The 18,793-nt window shown below is 36.7% G+C and overlaps 1 protein-coding gene across 3 annotated transcripts in view; it reads left to right on the top strand.

Moving 5' to 3' along the window:
• The window catches only part of arfip1 (ADP-ribosylation factor interacting protein 1 (arfaptin 1)), a 32,650-nt gene continuing 13,857 nt past the window's right edge, over positions 1–18,793 (top strand). The window contains exons 1-4 of one of the 3 annotated variants that reach the window (XM_048197226.1): positions 1–169; positions 4,000–4,313; positions 15,664–15,762; positions 18,222–18,324. In XM_048197226.1, coding sequence (XP_048053183.1) covers positions 4,002–4,313; positions 15,664–15,762; positions 18,222–18,324 — 514 coding nt within the window. In that variant the 5' untranslated portion in view covers positions 1–169; positions 4,000–4,001. The remainder of the gene's footprint in view (positions 170–3,999; positions 4,314–15,663; positions 15,763–18,221; positions 18,325–18,793) is intronic. The other 2 variants (XM_048197227.1, XM_048197228.1) reach the window with 2 other exon arrangements.

Raw genomic sequence — 18,793 nt, 5'->3', positions numbered from 1 at the left:
TCTACTGACACACACGTCCTCTTCCGGGTGTGTTTGAAAAGACTTTCACTGAGCTGTGGAGGGACTCGCTGTGTGTCGAATGATACACAGCAACTGAAACTCAAGCTAAGATCATTTTAATGAAACGAGCTGTGCAACAGGAAAGAGAACTGTTGTAATCTCTGTGCAGGTGAGTGCTGTTAAACAGAATCAACTGTTGCATCGGTGTTCATGTATGTATGTATGTATGATGGCAGGCATGATGGCTTCAGTATGCAGGGTTGATCCTCTGCTCCTCTGCCATGGGGAAAAGTGACTTTAGGAAATTCAGTATACAGGACTGTCTGACTTATTTTATACTCGGTTCAGATCATTTCACGCCTTAGACGAGGAGAGGAGATGGGGCGAAAAAACTGAATGTCAACTATTCATATTCATTGTATCAAATATGTTCATGATTAATGAAGGACTCATCACTGATATAAAAGCCGTGTAGAGAGTAAAATGGCATGTTTTTGCGTTTTGTAACACATAACTCGACTGAAGTGCTTCAGGCAAAGGAAGTAACTCAATCGCAACTTTGTGACGTGCGGGTGCAACAATGAAGCAACAGTGAGAGATTGAATTCCAGGAAGGAATAAGACAATGTAATTAAACAACAAAACTTGTGTTTATAAAGGGTGTGGCTTTAAATATACACCTTGTTTTTGCGTTTGGTTTGTAAGTGTTGTACCGTTGCTTAACATTGGAAGGTAGAAAAGCGTTTACGTGTCCACGACGCTAAATAACGAATCCTACTATGGTAAAGGAGTTATTCATGAATATTAATAACGTCATGTGACTCGAGGGTCCAATGAAGAGTTCAAACTAGCGTGACCTAAGTAAAATATTCCAATTGCGAAGCCTTCGCTGTAGTAGGTTTCTTAATTTCTTGTCCATCTTATTATTTTTTTTTTTTTTTTGAAGGAACAGCGCTGCTTCTTCCTGCAATTGTCTGTGGCCTACTTTTACCCTCCTTCTATTAAAACTAAATAAATGCTTAAACATTATGAATATTTTATTAAAAACTCTATTACTGAATGAGTAAATCATCACAAATTGCACCATTTATGAAAATTAGCTATGGATTTATTATAGTAAATGTGTAGTAAAGCCTGTTTTTTTTTATTATTGGTTACCATTTGTATAATCACAGTTTTACTACAAATACCATGGTTATACTATATTTAGTGTAGCAAAACCATGGTTAATTTGTGATTACCATGGCTTAACTATAGGTAATAACTGATTTTTTTATTATTATTATTTGTAGTAAAACCATGGTTAATTTACATAAGGGTGGATGAACAATCTTCAAAACTAGAACACATTTTCATTGCATGCGATAAACTTATACACTTGGACTAAATGTAAATGACCCTGGTGAGGCAGCATGATAATGGTATGAAGGTGCTTTTGGTATTGAATATAAGTTTTATATTGTTTGCTGGATATGAAAATATGTAGACAAGACATCAATAATTAAGGACATTTGAGCCTTCACCATGTGTAACTGGAGCTTCATTATACAAACCTTTAACCCCATTTTATGTTAATTCAGCTCTTACTGGTACATGAGCATCATGGGAGAGTCTCTGTGTGCACAGATATAGATACATAAATTTAATTATTCAATCATATAGCTTATCATAAGAGTTTGGCTAATTCTTCACCCATAAACACACTATTGTGAGTTTAGTCTGCTTTAAGTAATTCTTCCCTTAAGGTACAATATGTAATATTTTTGCAGTAAAATATCCAAAAACCACTAGGCCAGTGTTATGCATTTTGTTCACTTAAGTACTTACAATGTCCCAGATGTTTTTTATTTTTATTTAGTTGAAACCATAGAAACACCGAAGACACTTTAAAATATTACATGTTTTAATAGACAAGGGAACAACTGTTTTGATATATTTATAGACAGAAAACGAATTGTTGTTATATAGCTCAACATGTTTAGTCTTACTGTTTAAATCAATTTTCTTGATTTTTTTTTTGCGAGTACCATGCTTTACCATGCCTCAGAGAAAAACACTATTTTGTGAAGTAGCTAACATAGCATAATCAGATGCAGCTTTATTTTTATTAACAGTAATACAGCATTTTCTTCATCATACAATACGTTTTAAAATGAATTGCATGCCATTTATCAACACAAGACATCCAATATTTCTAAAATCGATCTATCTTACTGCAGTGTCTCACAGCAGCCACAGAGCGAACGCACAGAGTAACGTTATAACATTTTCAATACACTCAAATGTATCTGATATGATAAACAGAGCTGTGTTACCTCATACTCATGACCGGAACAGCGAGAAGCAGCGCCGGCGACTGTGGCACAATAAAAAGTCCGCTGCTCGTGAGGCATGTGTTAAAAATATTTATTAAAAGCTTCTTTCTTTTCACATTTTTATTTATAGTATTAACATAATAGGCTGTATATTAACCTATTGGGAAAGAACCGGTATGTCTATGTAAAATCAGATATTGAGCGCATCCATATCTCGTCTCATAACACCTCTGCGACGATTCGACTGTGAGATTGGTAGTCGAATCAGGCTCCTCCTATCGAAGATTCGAATCGTCGACTATTAAGGGTCACCCCTATTTAATTCATTTTTTTAACTGCCTATTTTGGGGCATCATTAACTATGCACCGATATATAGGTTGTGGCCCTTTTAAATCTCGTGCTTCCCCGCCCCCGGAGCTCGCGCTTGCCTTAAACAGTAAACACAAAGTTCACACAGCTAAAATAACCCTCAAAATGGATCTTTACAAGATGTTCGTCATGCACGCTGCGTGCATGGATCGGATCATGTGAGTATAGTATTTATTTGGATGTATTACATTTGGTTCTGAATGAGTTTGAGGCTATGCTCTGTGGCTAACGGCTAATGCTACACTGTGTTTTAGAGATTTATAAAGAATGAAGTTGTTTATACATTATACAGACTGCAAGTGTTTAAAAATGAAAATAGCGAAGGCTCTAGTCTCCGTGAATACAGTAATAAACGATGGTAACTTTAACCACATTTAACAGTACATTAGCAACATGCTAACGAAACATTTAGAAAGACAATTCACAAATATCACTAAAAATATCATGTTATCATGGATCATGTCAGTTATTATTGCTCCATCTGCCATTTTTTGCTATTGTTCTTGCTTGCTTACCTAGTCTGATGAATTCAGCTGTGCACATCCAGACTTTCTGCCCTTGTGTAATGCCTCGATCATGGGCTGGCATATGCAAATATTGGGGGTGTTATGTTGAGATTCGCCTGTTCTTCGGAGGTCTTTTAAACAAATGAGATTTATATAGGAAGGAGGAAACAATGGAGTTTGAAACTCAGTGTATGTCTTTTCCATGTACTGAACTCTTGTTATTCAACTATGCCAATATAAATTCAATATTTAATTCTAGGGCACCTTTAAACTAACGATTTTGGGTTTGAGTAGTGTAGATGGTAGATCTTAGTTGCTAGTGATGTGCTGTACAAAGTGCTGAAAATGTATAAAATGTTTTTTATTTAGCTGATGCATTATTTACTGAAGGCCTGAATTTGCATTTTTGTGTGTGTGTGTGTGTGTGTGTGTGTGTGTGTGTGTGTGTGTGTGTAAAGGAATGCAGGAAGCAGTTTATAAGGACTGTATTTGGATTTCTGTCAAAAACATTAACGAAAAGGCAATTGAAACTAACATTCGATCAGAAAGGTTGTACACTGTATTTCGATTTACTAACCCATCTTTTGCCAGGTCTGAATTTCAGCGTTCACCATTGGATCTTGGGTATTGACATGTAAAAATAACTGGTGATATGTACTTCAAGTAGATGTTGTTTTTTCCCGTGATGTATAATGGCAGAATCCCTTCCTGAAACATCAGCCTCTATGGAATTCTAACATTTACTTGAATTCAGCACGAGAAGGGGAAAAAAACTTGGTCAGTTGCTTCATATGTATGTTTACTTTCAGGAATGTCAGAAGCTAGTTTTGACTCGGAGAAGAATGCTTCACAGGATAATCAATCGGACCCTAAAGAACAGGGCCTCCAAAATACTGCTGAATCTCTCAGCCAATCAGAGGCCAGAAAAAACAGCCTGGATGAATCGCACATGACTGAAATTGACATCAGTGAGAACAATGAAGTTGGAAACCACAGTTATACTCCTAGTGAGGATGGTGATGAAGATGAGGATTCTCAGGCCCACAGTAAAACTAGTGGAATCACTCAGGATAATCCTGATTCTGAAAGAATGAGCCGTGTGGCGACAGAAGCTGAAGTGAAGGTGACTGTAATGATATAGTGAGACCTGTAGCTTGGCTTATGCTTAATCTCGCTCATACATGTTGCTGTGATTTCAGGCATGACATTTTCATAAGTGATAAATATGATTTGAATCAGCCAAATTGTCTGTGAATTTAGAAGAACCGGACCTTTGCCTGAATGCTACAGCAATATGAAGCATCTTTCTTTTTTTCTGTCTTTGTGAGGTGTCCTTTATTCCTTTTTTTGCGGGTGATGGTGCATTCCTTTAGCCTATACTGGTAAATTTTGTTTGGTTGTTGCTCTTATTGCAATTATATATTTTACTTTTTCATGCTCTTTAGTTTACAGACTTTTTAGGGCCCAAGCGAAAATTCGCGCAGGGCCCTCTTGTTCTTCTAAGGATTATTATTATTTTTTTTTTTTTTTTTTTTTTTTATTTTTTTTCCGTCTTCCGGGGCTTTTTGGGGGCCTTAACATGCTCAAAACTCTTGAAAATTGGCACACACATTGGAATCCGCGGCCATTAGGACGCCGGAGAGGCTGGTACCCGGGCGTGGCAGGGGGGCTCGACAGCGCCCCCTTGAAAAAAGTCTGAAAATTTGGTCCATATATTAAACACGCTTGCACGTATTAGTATGAAACTCAGTACACATATAGACCTCATCGGGCCGAACAACTTTCGTGCTCTAAGTTAAACACCACGCCAACAGGAAGTCAGCTATTAAGGGTTGTTTGAAAAACGCATGCTCTGGAATTTGATATACTCCTCCTAGACGATTAATCCGATCGCCACCAAACTCGGTCAGCATGAAGTCAAGACACTGATGATTAAAAATTGCCAGGGGATTTTTGATATCTCGAACGGTTTGGCCGTGGCGAGGCAACGAATTTATGGCGAGAAAAAGGAAACAGGAAATGTGTTATAACGTCTGCATACATATATTGATCTTTATGAAACTTCACGAGTGTGTTCGTTATAGGAGTCTGATCACATGGATGTGACTATTGTGAGTCAAAGTTATAGCGCCACCAACTGGCAGCAGGAAGTGTATCACTTTTTGAAATGTTTTGAGATCACCCTCTTATTTTTACCTGATTTGCTTCAAACTTCATCAGTGTAATGTCAATACACAGCAGATGTAGACCTATGACAGGATTTTTGATATTTGAAATATTGTTGCCATGGCAACAGGTCAAACTGTAATAATATTCTTGAGTGTTTTTGAGGCTCTTAACATGCTTCAAATTGCATGAAACTCGACACACACATCAATATTGTCAACCAGTAGACATGGACAAAGCCATAGAAATGGGCGTGGTGGAGGGGCTCAGTAGCGCCACCTTTTGACAAAAGTGGGGGGGTTAGTTTTTCCTACAATCACCAAACTCGGTACACATATTGTTCTCATCAAGCCGGACAATTTTCTAATTTACATTCATTAGCTCCGACCAACAGGAAGTCAGCTATTTTGGTTTGAATGTTAATTTTTTGAAAAAACAGGCTATGAATTTTATACTACTGCTCCTACAGGGTTTATCCAATTTACACCAAACTTTTTTTAACTTGTTGCTAACACATTGAAGTTGTTTAATTGCAAACGGATTTTGGATATCTCAAACGGTTTGGCCGTGGCGAGGCAACGAATTTATGGCAAGAAAAGGGAAACAAAGTGTTATAACTTCTGCATACATTAATTGATTTTGATGAAACTTCGGCTTAGTCTTCGTTGTACAAGGCTGATCACATGGATGTGACTATTGTGATTCAAAGTCATAGCGCCACCAACTGGAAGCAGAAAATGTGTCACTTTCAGCATACATTGAGATCACCCTCTTATTTTTACCTGATTTGCTTCAAAATTCATCAGAATAATGTTAAAACTTGGCACATGTAATCCTTTGAAAATGGGCAGGGAGGAGGGGCTCTATAGCGGCACCTTGTAGTGCAGTAAATGTGGAGTGAATTTGACATAGTCCTTTGATGTTTAACCGTTTTAAGTGCCTATTGCCCGCTGTGCACAGTTGCCCTGAAGCCACCGGGGTGGCGGTGCCACCGGGCTTGGGCCCGCCATCGCTGCTCGCAGCTATATTTAGAAAATCAAATTCACCTGTGCATAAGATCATGCACTGTTTATTTCAACAGAAATATGTATATATATATAGAGAGACAGACAGACAAAGAGAGCCTATATGATAGTATACAATATATAGGTATATATACTGCAAAATGTCATTCTAGTTTGGCATGTTTTTTTTTTTTTATACAGTACAGTGTAAGAACCCATTCAACCATTACTGGTCATCAGCCATAACAAAAAATTATCAACTTATCCATAACAGAATTTTAATGTTTTGTAATAGTCCAGTGTCAGTGAACCAATCTAGTACATTCCTCTAAATGTAACACTAAAAATTTACAGTGGAAACTTAGCAGAGAGGTGGCACTATTACGGACCTTCTGAAATAGTACAGCATCTCCGGATCCAAAAAGAACCAAAGAAAAAGATTTGCGTAAACCAGAAGTAGTGTTGCTTATACACAAGTAAGCTATGTGATCATCAAACATTTAACAGCATATAAATCAAAACTGTCAAACGTTAAAGTGTAACTTCTCCATTTTTCAACCCGCTTTGTATTCTTACAGTGTCGGTAGTATATGTAAATGAACGGTGTTTACTTGTTCTCCATGTTACCTGGACCGAGAAATTCACGTTTATTTATCAGCAAAAGTCTGCCAGATGACGCAAAACGCTCCAGAGCAGATCGACAGTGGGTTAATAACGGAACAGTTATTGTAAGGTTTATAACTTCAAATTGTATCGTACTTGGTCTACTCCTTAAACAGCATTATGGTAAAATGGAGCACTATGGCAACAGCTTTCTTACCTGTACGTGGCTGCATTTTGCTTTGGGGGTTTGGCCGGCGGAACTGACAGAACGGCAGTTTCTTTCAGTTTTTCCCCTCTGTTTGGCCTAAAACACTGTTCGTGGTCATCCAGTTTGAAATGTTGACTACAAACATGGAGGTTTTTTAGATTTTCCGTCACAGTGTTCTCTCCGTATTTATGATTCTTTGCAGCGTTTAGCCACTGCCTACCACGTGCTGGACCCTTCACTGGAAATCGAAAGTAACTCACTCCCGCTAAACATTTACTCTTTGAATTTTTGCACCCTGGAACAATACAAGTCGACACGGTTATCATGAAAAGTTTGCTAAGAAGTATTTCCTACTAAAGTAAGGTGGTATTTGACTTTGGGAGTGGCCTTGGATGGCAATATGTCCAGTGCATTGTGGGTGTTGAAGTTTTGTTACTTATTTGGCAAAAGGGAAGCCTTTTTTCACTGTTTTCTCTAGTCAGGTAACATAGATTTAAACATTTTTTTTTTGCCTTTCTACTGTATTGGCAGCCAAGTTATTGAAATCCTATTTTGCCAGCAATGAAGTACCCCTTTAACAAATTAAATGTCGAAACAAACGTAATGTTAGTACACTCATTTTGACAATGCATGGTTGTGAGAATGTGATCTGGCTTAGGTGAGTTCATCAAATCATGGTTCATCAATGGTTGTGATGTATTAAATAGTCTTCAGCACTGCACAGTTGATTTCAAGTTTCGATTCAAAGTAAATGCTACTCTACAAATGTTGTCACTTATAATTCCCTGGTCTTTTGTGTGTGTGTCTTGTGTCTTAGCCGATCACATGCCTGATTACTGCACTTTTTTATCAGTTAACATGATGGAAATTGTTCTGCAGCCTATCCTGATAAGGAAATGTTAACTGAATGCTTTATCTTGTTAAAAGCCTTTGCATTCATTCTGATAACTGAAAGGTTTGCTTAAGAAACCTATATCTTTCTTTTTCTTTGAGCATTTATTACACCTATGTCACTTATGAAGAAATCATGATAACGTCTCTGTCTTCAGAATGTCTGATCAGATTGCTGCTGTTTCTGTAGCTCTCTTTGTTAATGTCTCTAAGCAACTGAACTCTAGGGGACTCTTCTGCTGGGCTTGACCAAGGCACTGTTCATCAATGCTGCTTTAATCATCAAATCTGATCTGATGACAAACTGTGCAGTGTTTGGAAATGAGGTCTTGTAGAGTTGTGACTGCAAAATACAATCCAGATTTAAATCGCTTATGGAGTTGCTTAAAAAAAATGGTGAGAACCACAGTCACCATTTGATTCATCTGAGAGAGTTTAGAGTCACTGACCTCCTGGCATGATGGCATCAGGTGGCTTTGAAAGATTCATGCACTGTTATTGGACACTGTGTGCTGTTTTCACCGGCCAGACAAACAAGTGTTCTGTCTTGAAGATTCAAATCACTGAGCCTCTCATTAGAACACAAAGTTTAATAGCCTTTTTTCGTAGTTACACATTAAGCCACATGCAAGGACACTGTAAATAAGGTGTTATTTTGCCTAAATTGTAGGGGTGTAACAATTTATCGTGTCACAATATGTCGCAATACAAAAATGCAACAATATTGTATCATGGATAGTGACAATATGCGTTCAGTATCGTGATATGTATCGAATCGTGACATGAGGGTATCGTTGCACCCCTATTAAATTGCGAAACAAAATAGTGACAGCAAACTGTATTTTGCATTTGTATTTTGCAATGCATTTGTAACTAAAGTAGCCTAGGTACTTTTTAAGTACCTAAAATGACAGAAAACTTTTACGTTTTGAATTTTTTTTTATTTTTTGTTTCGTCAGAATGTGATGAAACTGATGACTTTTGTTGCATTAGCTATGTGAACACGCAAAAAAAATCATGGACATGATTTGAAAATGTTAAAGGATTAGTTCACTTTCAAATTAAAATTTCCTGATAATTTACTCACCCCATGTCATCCAAGATGTCCATGTCCTTCTCTCTTCAGTCGAACAGAAATTAAGGTTTTTGATGAAAACACTCCAGGATTTTCTCCATATAGTGGACTTCAATGGCCTCCAAATGGTTGAAGGTCAAAATTACAGTTTCATTGCAACTTTAAAGCGTTCTACACGTTCCCAGACGAGAAATAATGGTCTAGAGAAACCATCACTCATTTTCTAAAAAAAAAATTAAAAATTATATACGTTTTAACCATAAATGCTCATCTTGAACTAGCTCTCTTCTTCTCTATTAGAATTCTGGCAGTGTAGACACTGCTGTGTATTACTGCCCTCCACAGGTCAAAATTTTAACTAATTGTTATATACTTGCACTAGCATATTGTATATGAGAATTTAGTTCATACTTTGACCCGAGGAGGTTTGTGATTGTGATTCTGTTAAATGTTACACTAAGTTGTATAAAACATATCCCGCTGAGATTATTTTGTAAATTTGTATTATTCACTAGTTTTATTTGCATGTAGGCTATAAAAAGTTAGCAAAATAACACATTGCAACTAGCTTGCATTGCAAACTATCGTGAACACATACGAAAATTAACCATTGTTAAAAGTGTTAATTATGATTTTTTTTTTTTTGTCGGATTGATAGGCTACTATTTGTATAACAATTATTTTACTACAAATACCTTAAACTATAGTATAGCAAAACCATGGTTAATTTGTGGTTACCATGGTTAACTACAATAACCATTTTGTTTTATTTGTAGTAAACCCATGGTTCATTTTCATGAGAGGTAAAAAAATATTTAGAGCTATTTGAATGCGTTGTTATAAGCACAGCTGCTTTGTGTACAGAGTTACCAAGGAAACGGCTTTATTTCTGCTGTTCCAGCGCCACCTACTGTCAGAGATTCTATTAGGCAAGGCAAGGCAATTTTATTTATTTAGCACATTTCATACACAATGGTAATTCAAAGTGCTTTACATAAAAAGGAAACGAATACATAAGAATAAAAATGGAATGCATAAAAAATAACAATAAAAACAGAATACCACTATCTGGTTGGAAGAGTCATTCAGCCCGTTGCTGTTTTTCTGCAGACCAATGTGAAAATCGGGATGTTGTTTTTTTGTTCTTTTCTTTTCTTATTCGCCAAGGGATTACATAAATAGCCTACATGAATACCATCAACAGATAGATTCTACATAATTAACATCCACGCATACACACCTTACATTAATTTGGGAATAGTAACAGTAAAGAAAAAGACAACTGAAGGACGGCATTATGATGTGATAAAAGCCAATAGAAAGTTAGGCTATACAAAAAAAAAAAAAAAAACTTTTGGTCCGAGTACGTTTCATCCGATGCCTTTTCGTCTGAAGCCTTTTGGTCTGAGACTGTTTAGTTTGATGCCTAATTGTACGAAACCTGACACCTGACGTTGTTTTTCCTGAGACCTGAAGCCTTTCAGTCTGAGGTGCAATGCCGTTTTGTCCGATGACTGAAGCCTTTTAGTCTGAGGCATGACTTCTTTTCGTTGTATGACTGAGGTGTGAGGAAGTCCTAATACGAACACCGTACAGTTCACCGGAAATGCCCGAGCTGGCTTAACCACAACCAGGAAGTAACCGTGCATATAGTCAATTGTACAGGCCTAGTTCAAACTAGCACAGGACAAAAATATGGCATGTCAAAATTGTTGCGCGCAATTTAAATGCAGACTATTATACTAAAAAATATTTGTATCAATACAATTTTTAAATTCCATTCCAGTTATTTGTGAAGGTAATGACTTGTATATAAATAATCTTAAATGTCCCACTGTAAAATATTCTTATGGTGGAGCCACTGCTTACACATTACATCTGCACTTTATTAGAGAACCTGCACTAATTTCTGATACGCAGTGATCTGATTTTTAATTGTCTGTCTCTCAGTAAAATTAAAATATGATCTTTTACTAAATTTAAAGCTAAAGCTCAAGTAAATGATTAATTGCCCATCTCACAGAAAAATTCAAATGTGAATTTCTAATAAACTTGCAGCTAAAGTTCAGGTAAATATCCATTGTCCAAATTCTCCATCTGATTGTAAGATTAAAATGTATGACTCAAATCCATTAAAATAATTTAAAACAATTACAAACAGCTAATGAATTGTGATTTTTTTTTTTTTTTTTTGCAACATGTTTGTTTGATGCATAGGCTAAATGCCAATATTAAGTATACATGCAGTGATGCCTGTGCAGCAACAATAATGTGCATAGTTCTGATCTAAGTTATTCTAATCATAATATGGTTAGTTTCTACTAATAACAGATGCTATATGCTTAATATGTAGCTCTCTTTGACACATTTTATATCGGGGGTCCTCACTCCATGTCTCTTTCGCCTAAGGGGTCCACGCCCTGAAAAACGTTAAAGACCCCTGCTCTAAAATACCCCCCCCCCCCCCACACACACACACACATACACACATATAAATAAAATAGAGCAATTTTTGCAAATGTGTAAAATAAAATCAATAATTCAGCCACAAAGCAGTAAAAACTCAACAAGGAAGTGATTACACTCAAAAACATTGAGAGTACAAAACAGACACACACACTTACACACACTCACAGACACACACACACACACACAAAACACACTGTCATACACACACAAATGAACTGGTGTGGCTGTAACAATATGGTAAAAATTGAGCCAAAAGACTCAAATAAAAGGGTGAAATCAGACCAGACCCATTTTTGACCATGAAGAAGCCAAGTGTACTCCTAAACGAAGAGGACCAGAGAGTTAAATGATTGATGTTGTAGTAGGAAGGTAAATCTGTGTATTAGCCAAAATCCGTATTGGTTATTTAGTTGTGTAACGCCCATCCTTTCTACCACATGTCCTCTTTCCAAAATAGTCATAATTAGTTTGACTGATATTTAATGTATCAAATATTCAGTACTTTATCTGTTATCGTTGTAGATCTTCTTACTCTTCCACAGTATAACATGAGGCGGTTCACTTGTCACTGTCTCCACTCTCACTCCTGTATCGTGTCCATGGCTGTTTGCCGGATCGGGTATGGTCGCTATAGCTCATGTGTACCTGGTTTGAGTCATCGGATTGTTGCGCGTCTCTAATGTGTCTTCTCATTTCTTTTTCAGTAAAAGTGCATGAAGTGACTAAGTGTCCTTAGAAGTTCTTTTGGCTAACTAGTAAAAACAGCCTGTGGACTTAGTGTAATGCAGTGGACTTCAGCGTTTTATCAGAGCGTTTAAAGACTGTCCACAAAGCTCATCAGCAATCTTCTTAGCCACTTGGCACAACTTTCTAATGCAATGTCACGTAGACTTTATCTTGTTAATCGAGTTTTTGCTTGCCATCTCTCTCACATTCTCTTGTTATTGTACAGAGGAGTTAAGTCAGGTTAGAATTTATCTATTTGGTAACACTTTACAGTAAGTTTCCATTTTTTAACATTAGTTAACCACATAAGTTAACATGAACTAACAATGAAAAATAATTTTAAAGCATTTATTCATCTTTAATAAAGTTGATGTTAATTTCAACATTTACTAATACATTACTAAAAACAAAAGTTCAGTATATATTATTTAATGGACCTGAGGCAACATAAATGAACAATGTATTTTTCTTAAATGACATTAACAAAGATTAATAAATACTGTAACAAATGTTTTGACCATTGTTACCTAATGTTAGGTAATGCATTAACCAATGTTAACTAATGGAACTTAATTGTAAAGTGTTACCATTTATTTGTTTTATTTGTTTTTCTCTATTTTTATGTATTTTTCCCCCCTACAATGTTGTCACTTGCAGTTTTTGATTTAGAATTTTTTTCAGCTTGTTATTCAAATGCAGATAGAAGCTGAATTGTTGAGGTTATCCCAGGACATCTGTTTAGCCTATGCTTAAAGTTATGCTTAAAGCCGTAACTTTTTTTGGTTAAAAGTTATCCAAAATCAATTTTTGAGCAAGTACATAACCAGTGTTCAAAACTATCTCATTATCTTAGCTCGATTCACAATGGTAAGCTTGTAATAATGTTTTATAATAAGAGCGACATGCAGCAGTTCGTCTGTGTGTCATTATGTCATGTCCGTAAACAGAAAGGAAGGAGTCCAGGCAACTCGGTTTTATCACGTGAGGATGCTGCTGGTAGGTAGCGGATCATTTATAGCCTTTTCTCACAGCAGCTGGAATAATTAAACTTATCATTTTGATGGCGGATTGTAATCCAGAAAGGCCCAAATGACAATCATCAGTGATAACTGGAGATTCACCCGTTATCAAAAAGCAAAAGACTGCGGAGTGGCTACAGAAATTGAAATCTACAGGTAACGCTAATATACACAGTCATAGCAATGCTGATGTTGTTAACATTAACAATTTGAGAACAATATAACAGTAATAATAATTTGCACGGTTTAGCATGATCCGAGCTAAGCGATCGTTAGATTTAATCATCATTGGCAGCGCAATGTATTGTAGGCCTAATGCTTTTTTCCTCAGTTGGTCAGAACAAAAGTGGCAGAAATGTTATTTACTTGTTCAGATGATAATTTCCAGTGAAAATTCTTATATTTGTCATACTTTCAAGACGTAGAATCTGTGATTCTGAAGTACAGTATCCACACCGGGGCGGTGATTGACAGCAAGCATTAGATTCATCTGCGCTGACGAGCTGTGCCGAGGCACAACGCACGTACAGATAACTGTTCCGCATATGACTGCAATTGCAGGTTTCAAACAGAGATGGCGACAAAGAGGAAAAATCGCGGACTGCAGCTTTAACTCCATCATTCGTCACATTGTGCTTTAGTCGCTAGGATATTTTATCCTTACAAGTATTTTAGCTGGACTTGAGGTAATCACTTCTTTCTTTGTGTGATCTTTTGTAGATAGACATTCTGAAAAGTTTTTTTTTTTTTTTTTTTTTCTTTTACTTATTTTTCTAATTTATTTCAAATTTTAAGGTATTTATATTATCAAAATTATTTCATAATTTATCTTATTGATGGGACAGAGTTGGATGACAGGAAAGGTAGGGAAGCAAGAGAGATATTATTAATGTGTTTAAATTTATGTATTATTTCAAGTGTGGGAATGATGGCAATCTTCAGCAGTCATTACTCCATCATCAGGGTTACTTGATCATTCAGAAAACATTCTTATTGATTTGCTGCTCAAGAAACATTATGATTAACATTATCATTATTAACATTGATAACAGATGTGCTTAATATTTTTGTGGAAACTGTGACACATTATTTTCAAGGTTCTTGTATCAATAGAAAGTTCAAAAGAACAGCATTTATTTGAAAAATAACTCTTTTGTAACATTGTTAAAGTCTTTGTCACCCAAAAATGAGAAATCTCTCATCATTTACTCACCCTCAAGTTGTTCCAAGCCTGTATGAATTTCTTCTGCTGAACACAAAAGAAGATATTTTGAAGAATATGGGGAATCAAACAGTTGATGGGCCCCATTGACTTATATGGAAATAATGCTATGGAAGTCAATGGGGCCCATCAACTGTTTGGTTACTGACATTCTTAAAAAGATCTTCTTTTGTGTTCAGCAGAAGAAATTCATACAGGTTTGGAACAACTTGAGGATGAGTAAATTACAGAATTTTCATTTTTGGGTGAACTATCCCTTTAAAAGATCCTTGCTGAACAAAAGATCTCTTACTGATCCCATACTTTTGAATGATAGTGTATATGAAAATTTGGTTGTTTTGTGTGGCTCCTTAGTTATAGCCTAATGTGAGATTTCAGTCGCAAACTGATAACAGTGATCACCAGATAGCACTGTAGATAGACTTAGCTATTATTGTCCATGGATGGATGGATGGATGGATGGATGGATGGATGGGGCATTTATATAGCGCTTTACTATGTACTACTGCACACCCAAAGCGTCATATCAGGGGGTCTGCCTTCAACCACCACCAGTGTGCAGCATCCATTTGGATGATGCAACAGCAGCCACAGTACAAAGGCGCCAGTGCGTTCTCCACAAACCAGCTAAATGTGGAGAGGAGAGAGAGATTGATAGAGCCAATTCAAAGGACCCACACAGATGAGCACCCTCTGCTGGCCTCACTAACACCTCTTGCAGCAGCAACCTGGTTTTCACAGGAGGTCTCCCATCTAGGTACTAACAAGACTCAACCCTGCTTGGCTTCAGTGGGCAACCAGTCTTGGGCTACAGGGTGACATGAATGTCACGAGTTTCTTATTTACTAGTTCTATTTCCTTGTTGCTGTCAAATAATTATTCCAAAACAGCATCTGACCTGATCCATTTTGTTCTTTATAGCTGTATTTTCTTTGCTTATGGTGCTGCGGTTATAACTTCACTTGCCCCGACAAGCCACGGTTGTGCAAAGCTTTTTGGTGGTGGAGGCGCTCTGCATCTGAACTCTCAGCTTGACAGCTTTAATGTTGTTTTCATGTCCTAGTAATTGTGTGTATAATGTGTATTGAAGGTGGCTATGGCAGAGGAGGCCCACAGAAGCCCAGCTGCCCAAATCTCAGTCACCAGAAACGGAGAAGCAGACAAAAGTCACGAGGAAGTGTTTCAGAGGGTAAGATATCCTGCATAATGCAAAACCACCCATCATGCACCACTGGATATTTTTTGTCCTGAACAGTCAACTAACAATGGTGCCATTTGAACACAGAATGTTTGGACATGAATGTTTCCAAAGTACTATGTACTGATGACACATAATGACAATGACTTAAGTTGTCTCATGACTGTAGTTACGTTCCTAATTATTGGAAAGGATGAACAGACTATTATATTTTGACATATAGATCAGCAGTAATAATAAATATTTATATTTGTTTGTTTTACAAATCAATGCGGCACTGCTCTGATTTTTTTTTTTAACCAACCAATGCAAAGGGATTGAACCATAGTTGCTATTATTGTATATGTTATTTTAATGGATTATGTCGGTTTGCCCAGTCCCACCTTAAGTTTCTTGCATCCAGGTGGCATTTACTCTGAGCTTGACTTCTTTCTATTAGCTTTACAAATGTTTGCCAGCATCCCAGCCAGCCAGTGAGTTCATGGTTGAGTATTTAACTAAAAGTGTTTCATGTCTATGTAGCAACAGTCTATATACTCTTTCTGACATTTGTTGTCACACTTAAACACTGTGAGGAACAATTCAGCAACAGCAAAGCCATTGATTAGCTTGCTTATAGTGGTGGTCTTGTTATCCTTGTGTGGAAATTGTCTTCACTGTGGGCATTATTCGCATTAAACAGAACAATTAGAATCACCAGACATCTCTAAAAGCACAGTCATGGCCAAAACTTTTATTTCATCATTTCACTAATCACAAAACATAATTTTACTAATCATATCATCAGCACTATAAAATGGGAGAAGTGCTTCCAATCATTATGTTCTTGTGTTAGCAATAGTTCCCTCCAAAGAAAGATGTGTAACCATCATCACTTGCATCAAAAAAGCTTTGCGTTCAAGGAAATTGCTGCAAAGAATTTTGCAACTGAAAGACCCATTTACCAGATCAAGAACTTGCACACACAAAAATTTTTTGGACATCAGCCTGGTGTCAAGAAGGACAGCAAAGAAGCCACTTCTCTCCAAGTTAAACATCAAGGACAGACTGAAATTCTGCAGAAGTACAAGGATTGGAGAGCAGAAGACTGGTGTAAAGTTATTTTCTCTGATGAAGTCCCCTTTCACCTGTTGGTACATCTGAAAAATTAATTGTCTGGAGAAGAATAGGTGAACGCTACCATGAGTCCTGTGTCGTGCCAACAGTGAAGCATCCTGAAACCATCCATTTGTGGGGTTGATTTTCATCAAAGGAAGTGGGCTCTCTTGCAATTCTGCCCAAAACACTGCCAGGAATAAATAATGGTATCAAAACATCCCTCAAGAACAACTTCTCCCAACCATCCAATTTGGTGATGATCTGTGCATTTCCCTGCATGAAGGAGCACCGTGTCACATGGCAAAAGTGATAATGAAGGGGCTCGGAGATCATTACATTTAAATTTTGGATCTGTGGCCAGGCAATTCCCCTGATCTTAATCCAGTAGAAAAGCTATGGTCAATCCTCAAAAGGCGAGTTGACAAGCAGTAGCCCACAAATTGTGATCAACTACGAGCACTAATAAAGCAAGAATAGATCGCCATCAGTCAGGATTAGGCCCAGAAGTTGATATTCAGCATGCCAGAGTGAATTGCAGAGGTTATGAAGAAGGGTCAACACTACATATTGACTGTTTGCATATATTGAATCTTTTTACCGATAAAAACCTTTAAAACTTTATGAAAAGTTTATCATGGTTTTCCAGTTTACCATAGAAACGTGAAAAAAGAATCTACAAATACTGAAGCAGCAAACTCTGAAACATAATTTATGTCACTGCCTAAACTTTTGGCCATGACTGTACTTATGGTACCTGTTTAAACTTTTCACACAAGTAATTCTGAATTGCTTTTAACCCTGGTGTTGCCAAATGCATATAATGTGAAACAATGGTTCTAGTCTAGAATGATACAGCGAGTTGTTTAGCAACAGACAGCCAATGATAAATTAATTAGTGCTTACTTCATTAAATATTCATTAACTTTGTACAGTCACAGAAACTTTCACACATGTATAATGTATTTAGTTTCAGTGTCTGAAAAAACAAAGAACATTTTGATGTAAAGGAGAGACCTTATAATTTAGGGTAACTTAAAACACACAGAGCAGATTTACTTTTCACCAATAATATGCCCATTGCACGTTGTATTTTTCGAATTTGTTATTAACCTCATAAATATGCAAACAAGAACATTAACCCTGAGTTACGGTGTTTTTATTTGGTTTTGCCATGAAATTAACCAAAAATTATTCTGTTTTGAAATTTAAGTAACTTTTGTAATTAAGTAAATTTTGATTGCTAAAACTGAGATGGAAAACACAGTATACTCGAGAATTGCTTTGTTGTGATGTCTTTCTTGAATGTCATTTAATTTTTATTCTTGTTTTTTCTTTCTTTTATTTCTCTCAAGGATGTGCCACATAATATCTCTGGACCAATCATGTCACACTCCCACAGTTCACCTGAAAACTATGCAATGACTGAGGGAGTGGTCCAAGTGGGTCCATACACAGGTAAAACACTAAGCATGCATTGAAAACATGAATATCATTTGCGTTTGTCCTTCACACAAATACAAACAATGACTAAACCTGCTACAGCTGACTAGTTTGCTTGTGCACAAACATAAAATGTTAATCATTGAAAAACACTTCCTCTCATTGTATTAAATGAGATCAGGCTGGATAGAGTATCACTATCCGGTTCATCTAATTTAAACCCACGTTTGTTTGTCTGTGTTTCTCTTTGTGTGTGTTGTGGAGAGAGGGCAATTTGAATTTGAAAAGAAAGGTGTTCCTTTCTCATTACAGAGTCGTGTGTGATCTTTTTTTTTTTTTTTTTTCATCTGCTTTCCCCTTTCATTATTTCATGTTCGTCTACTATGTGAATTAATTTGTAGGACAGAAACCTGGCAACCTGTCATTAGCTGGGTGTAATTGCTGACCAACCCTTTTTATTATTCTTGTATATTTCCCTTGTCAC

Source organism: Megalobrama amblycephala, linkage group LG7 (assembly GCF_018812025.1).
Source record: "Megalobrama amblycephala isolate DHTTF-2021 linkage group LG7, ASM1881202v1, whole genome shotgun sequence".
In the NCBI taxonomy this organism is placed as follows: domain Eukaryota; kingdom Metazoa; phylum Chordata; class Actinopteri; order Cypriniformes; family Xenocyprididae; genus Megalobrama; species Megalobrama amblycephala.
This window is presented reverse-complemented; position numbering and strand designations above follow the sequence as displayed.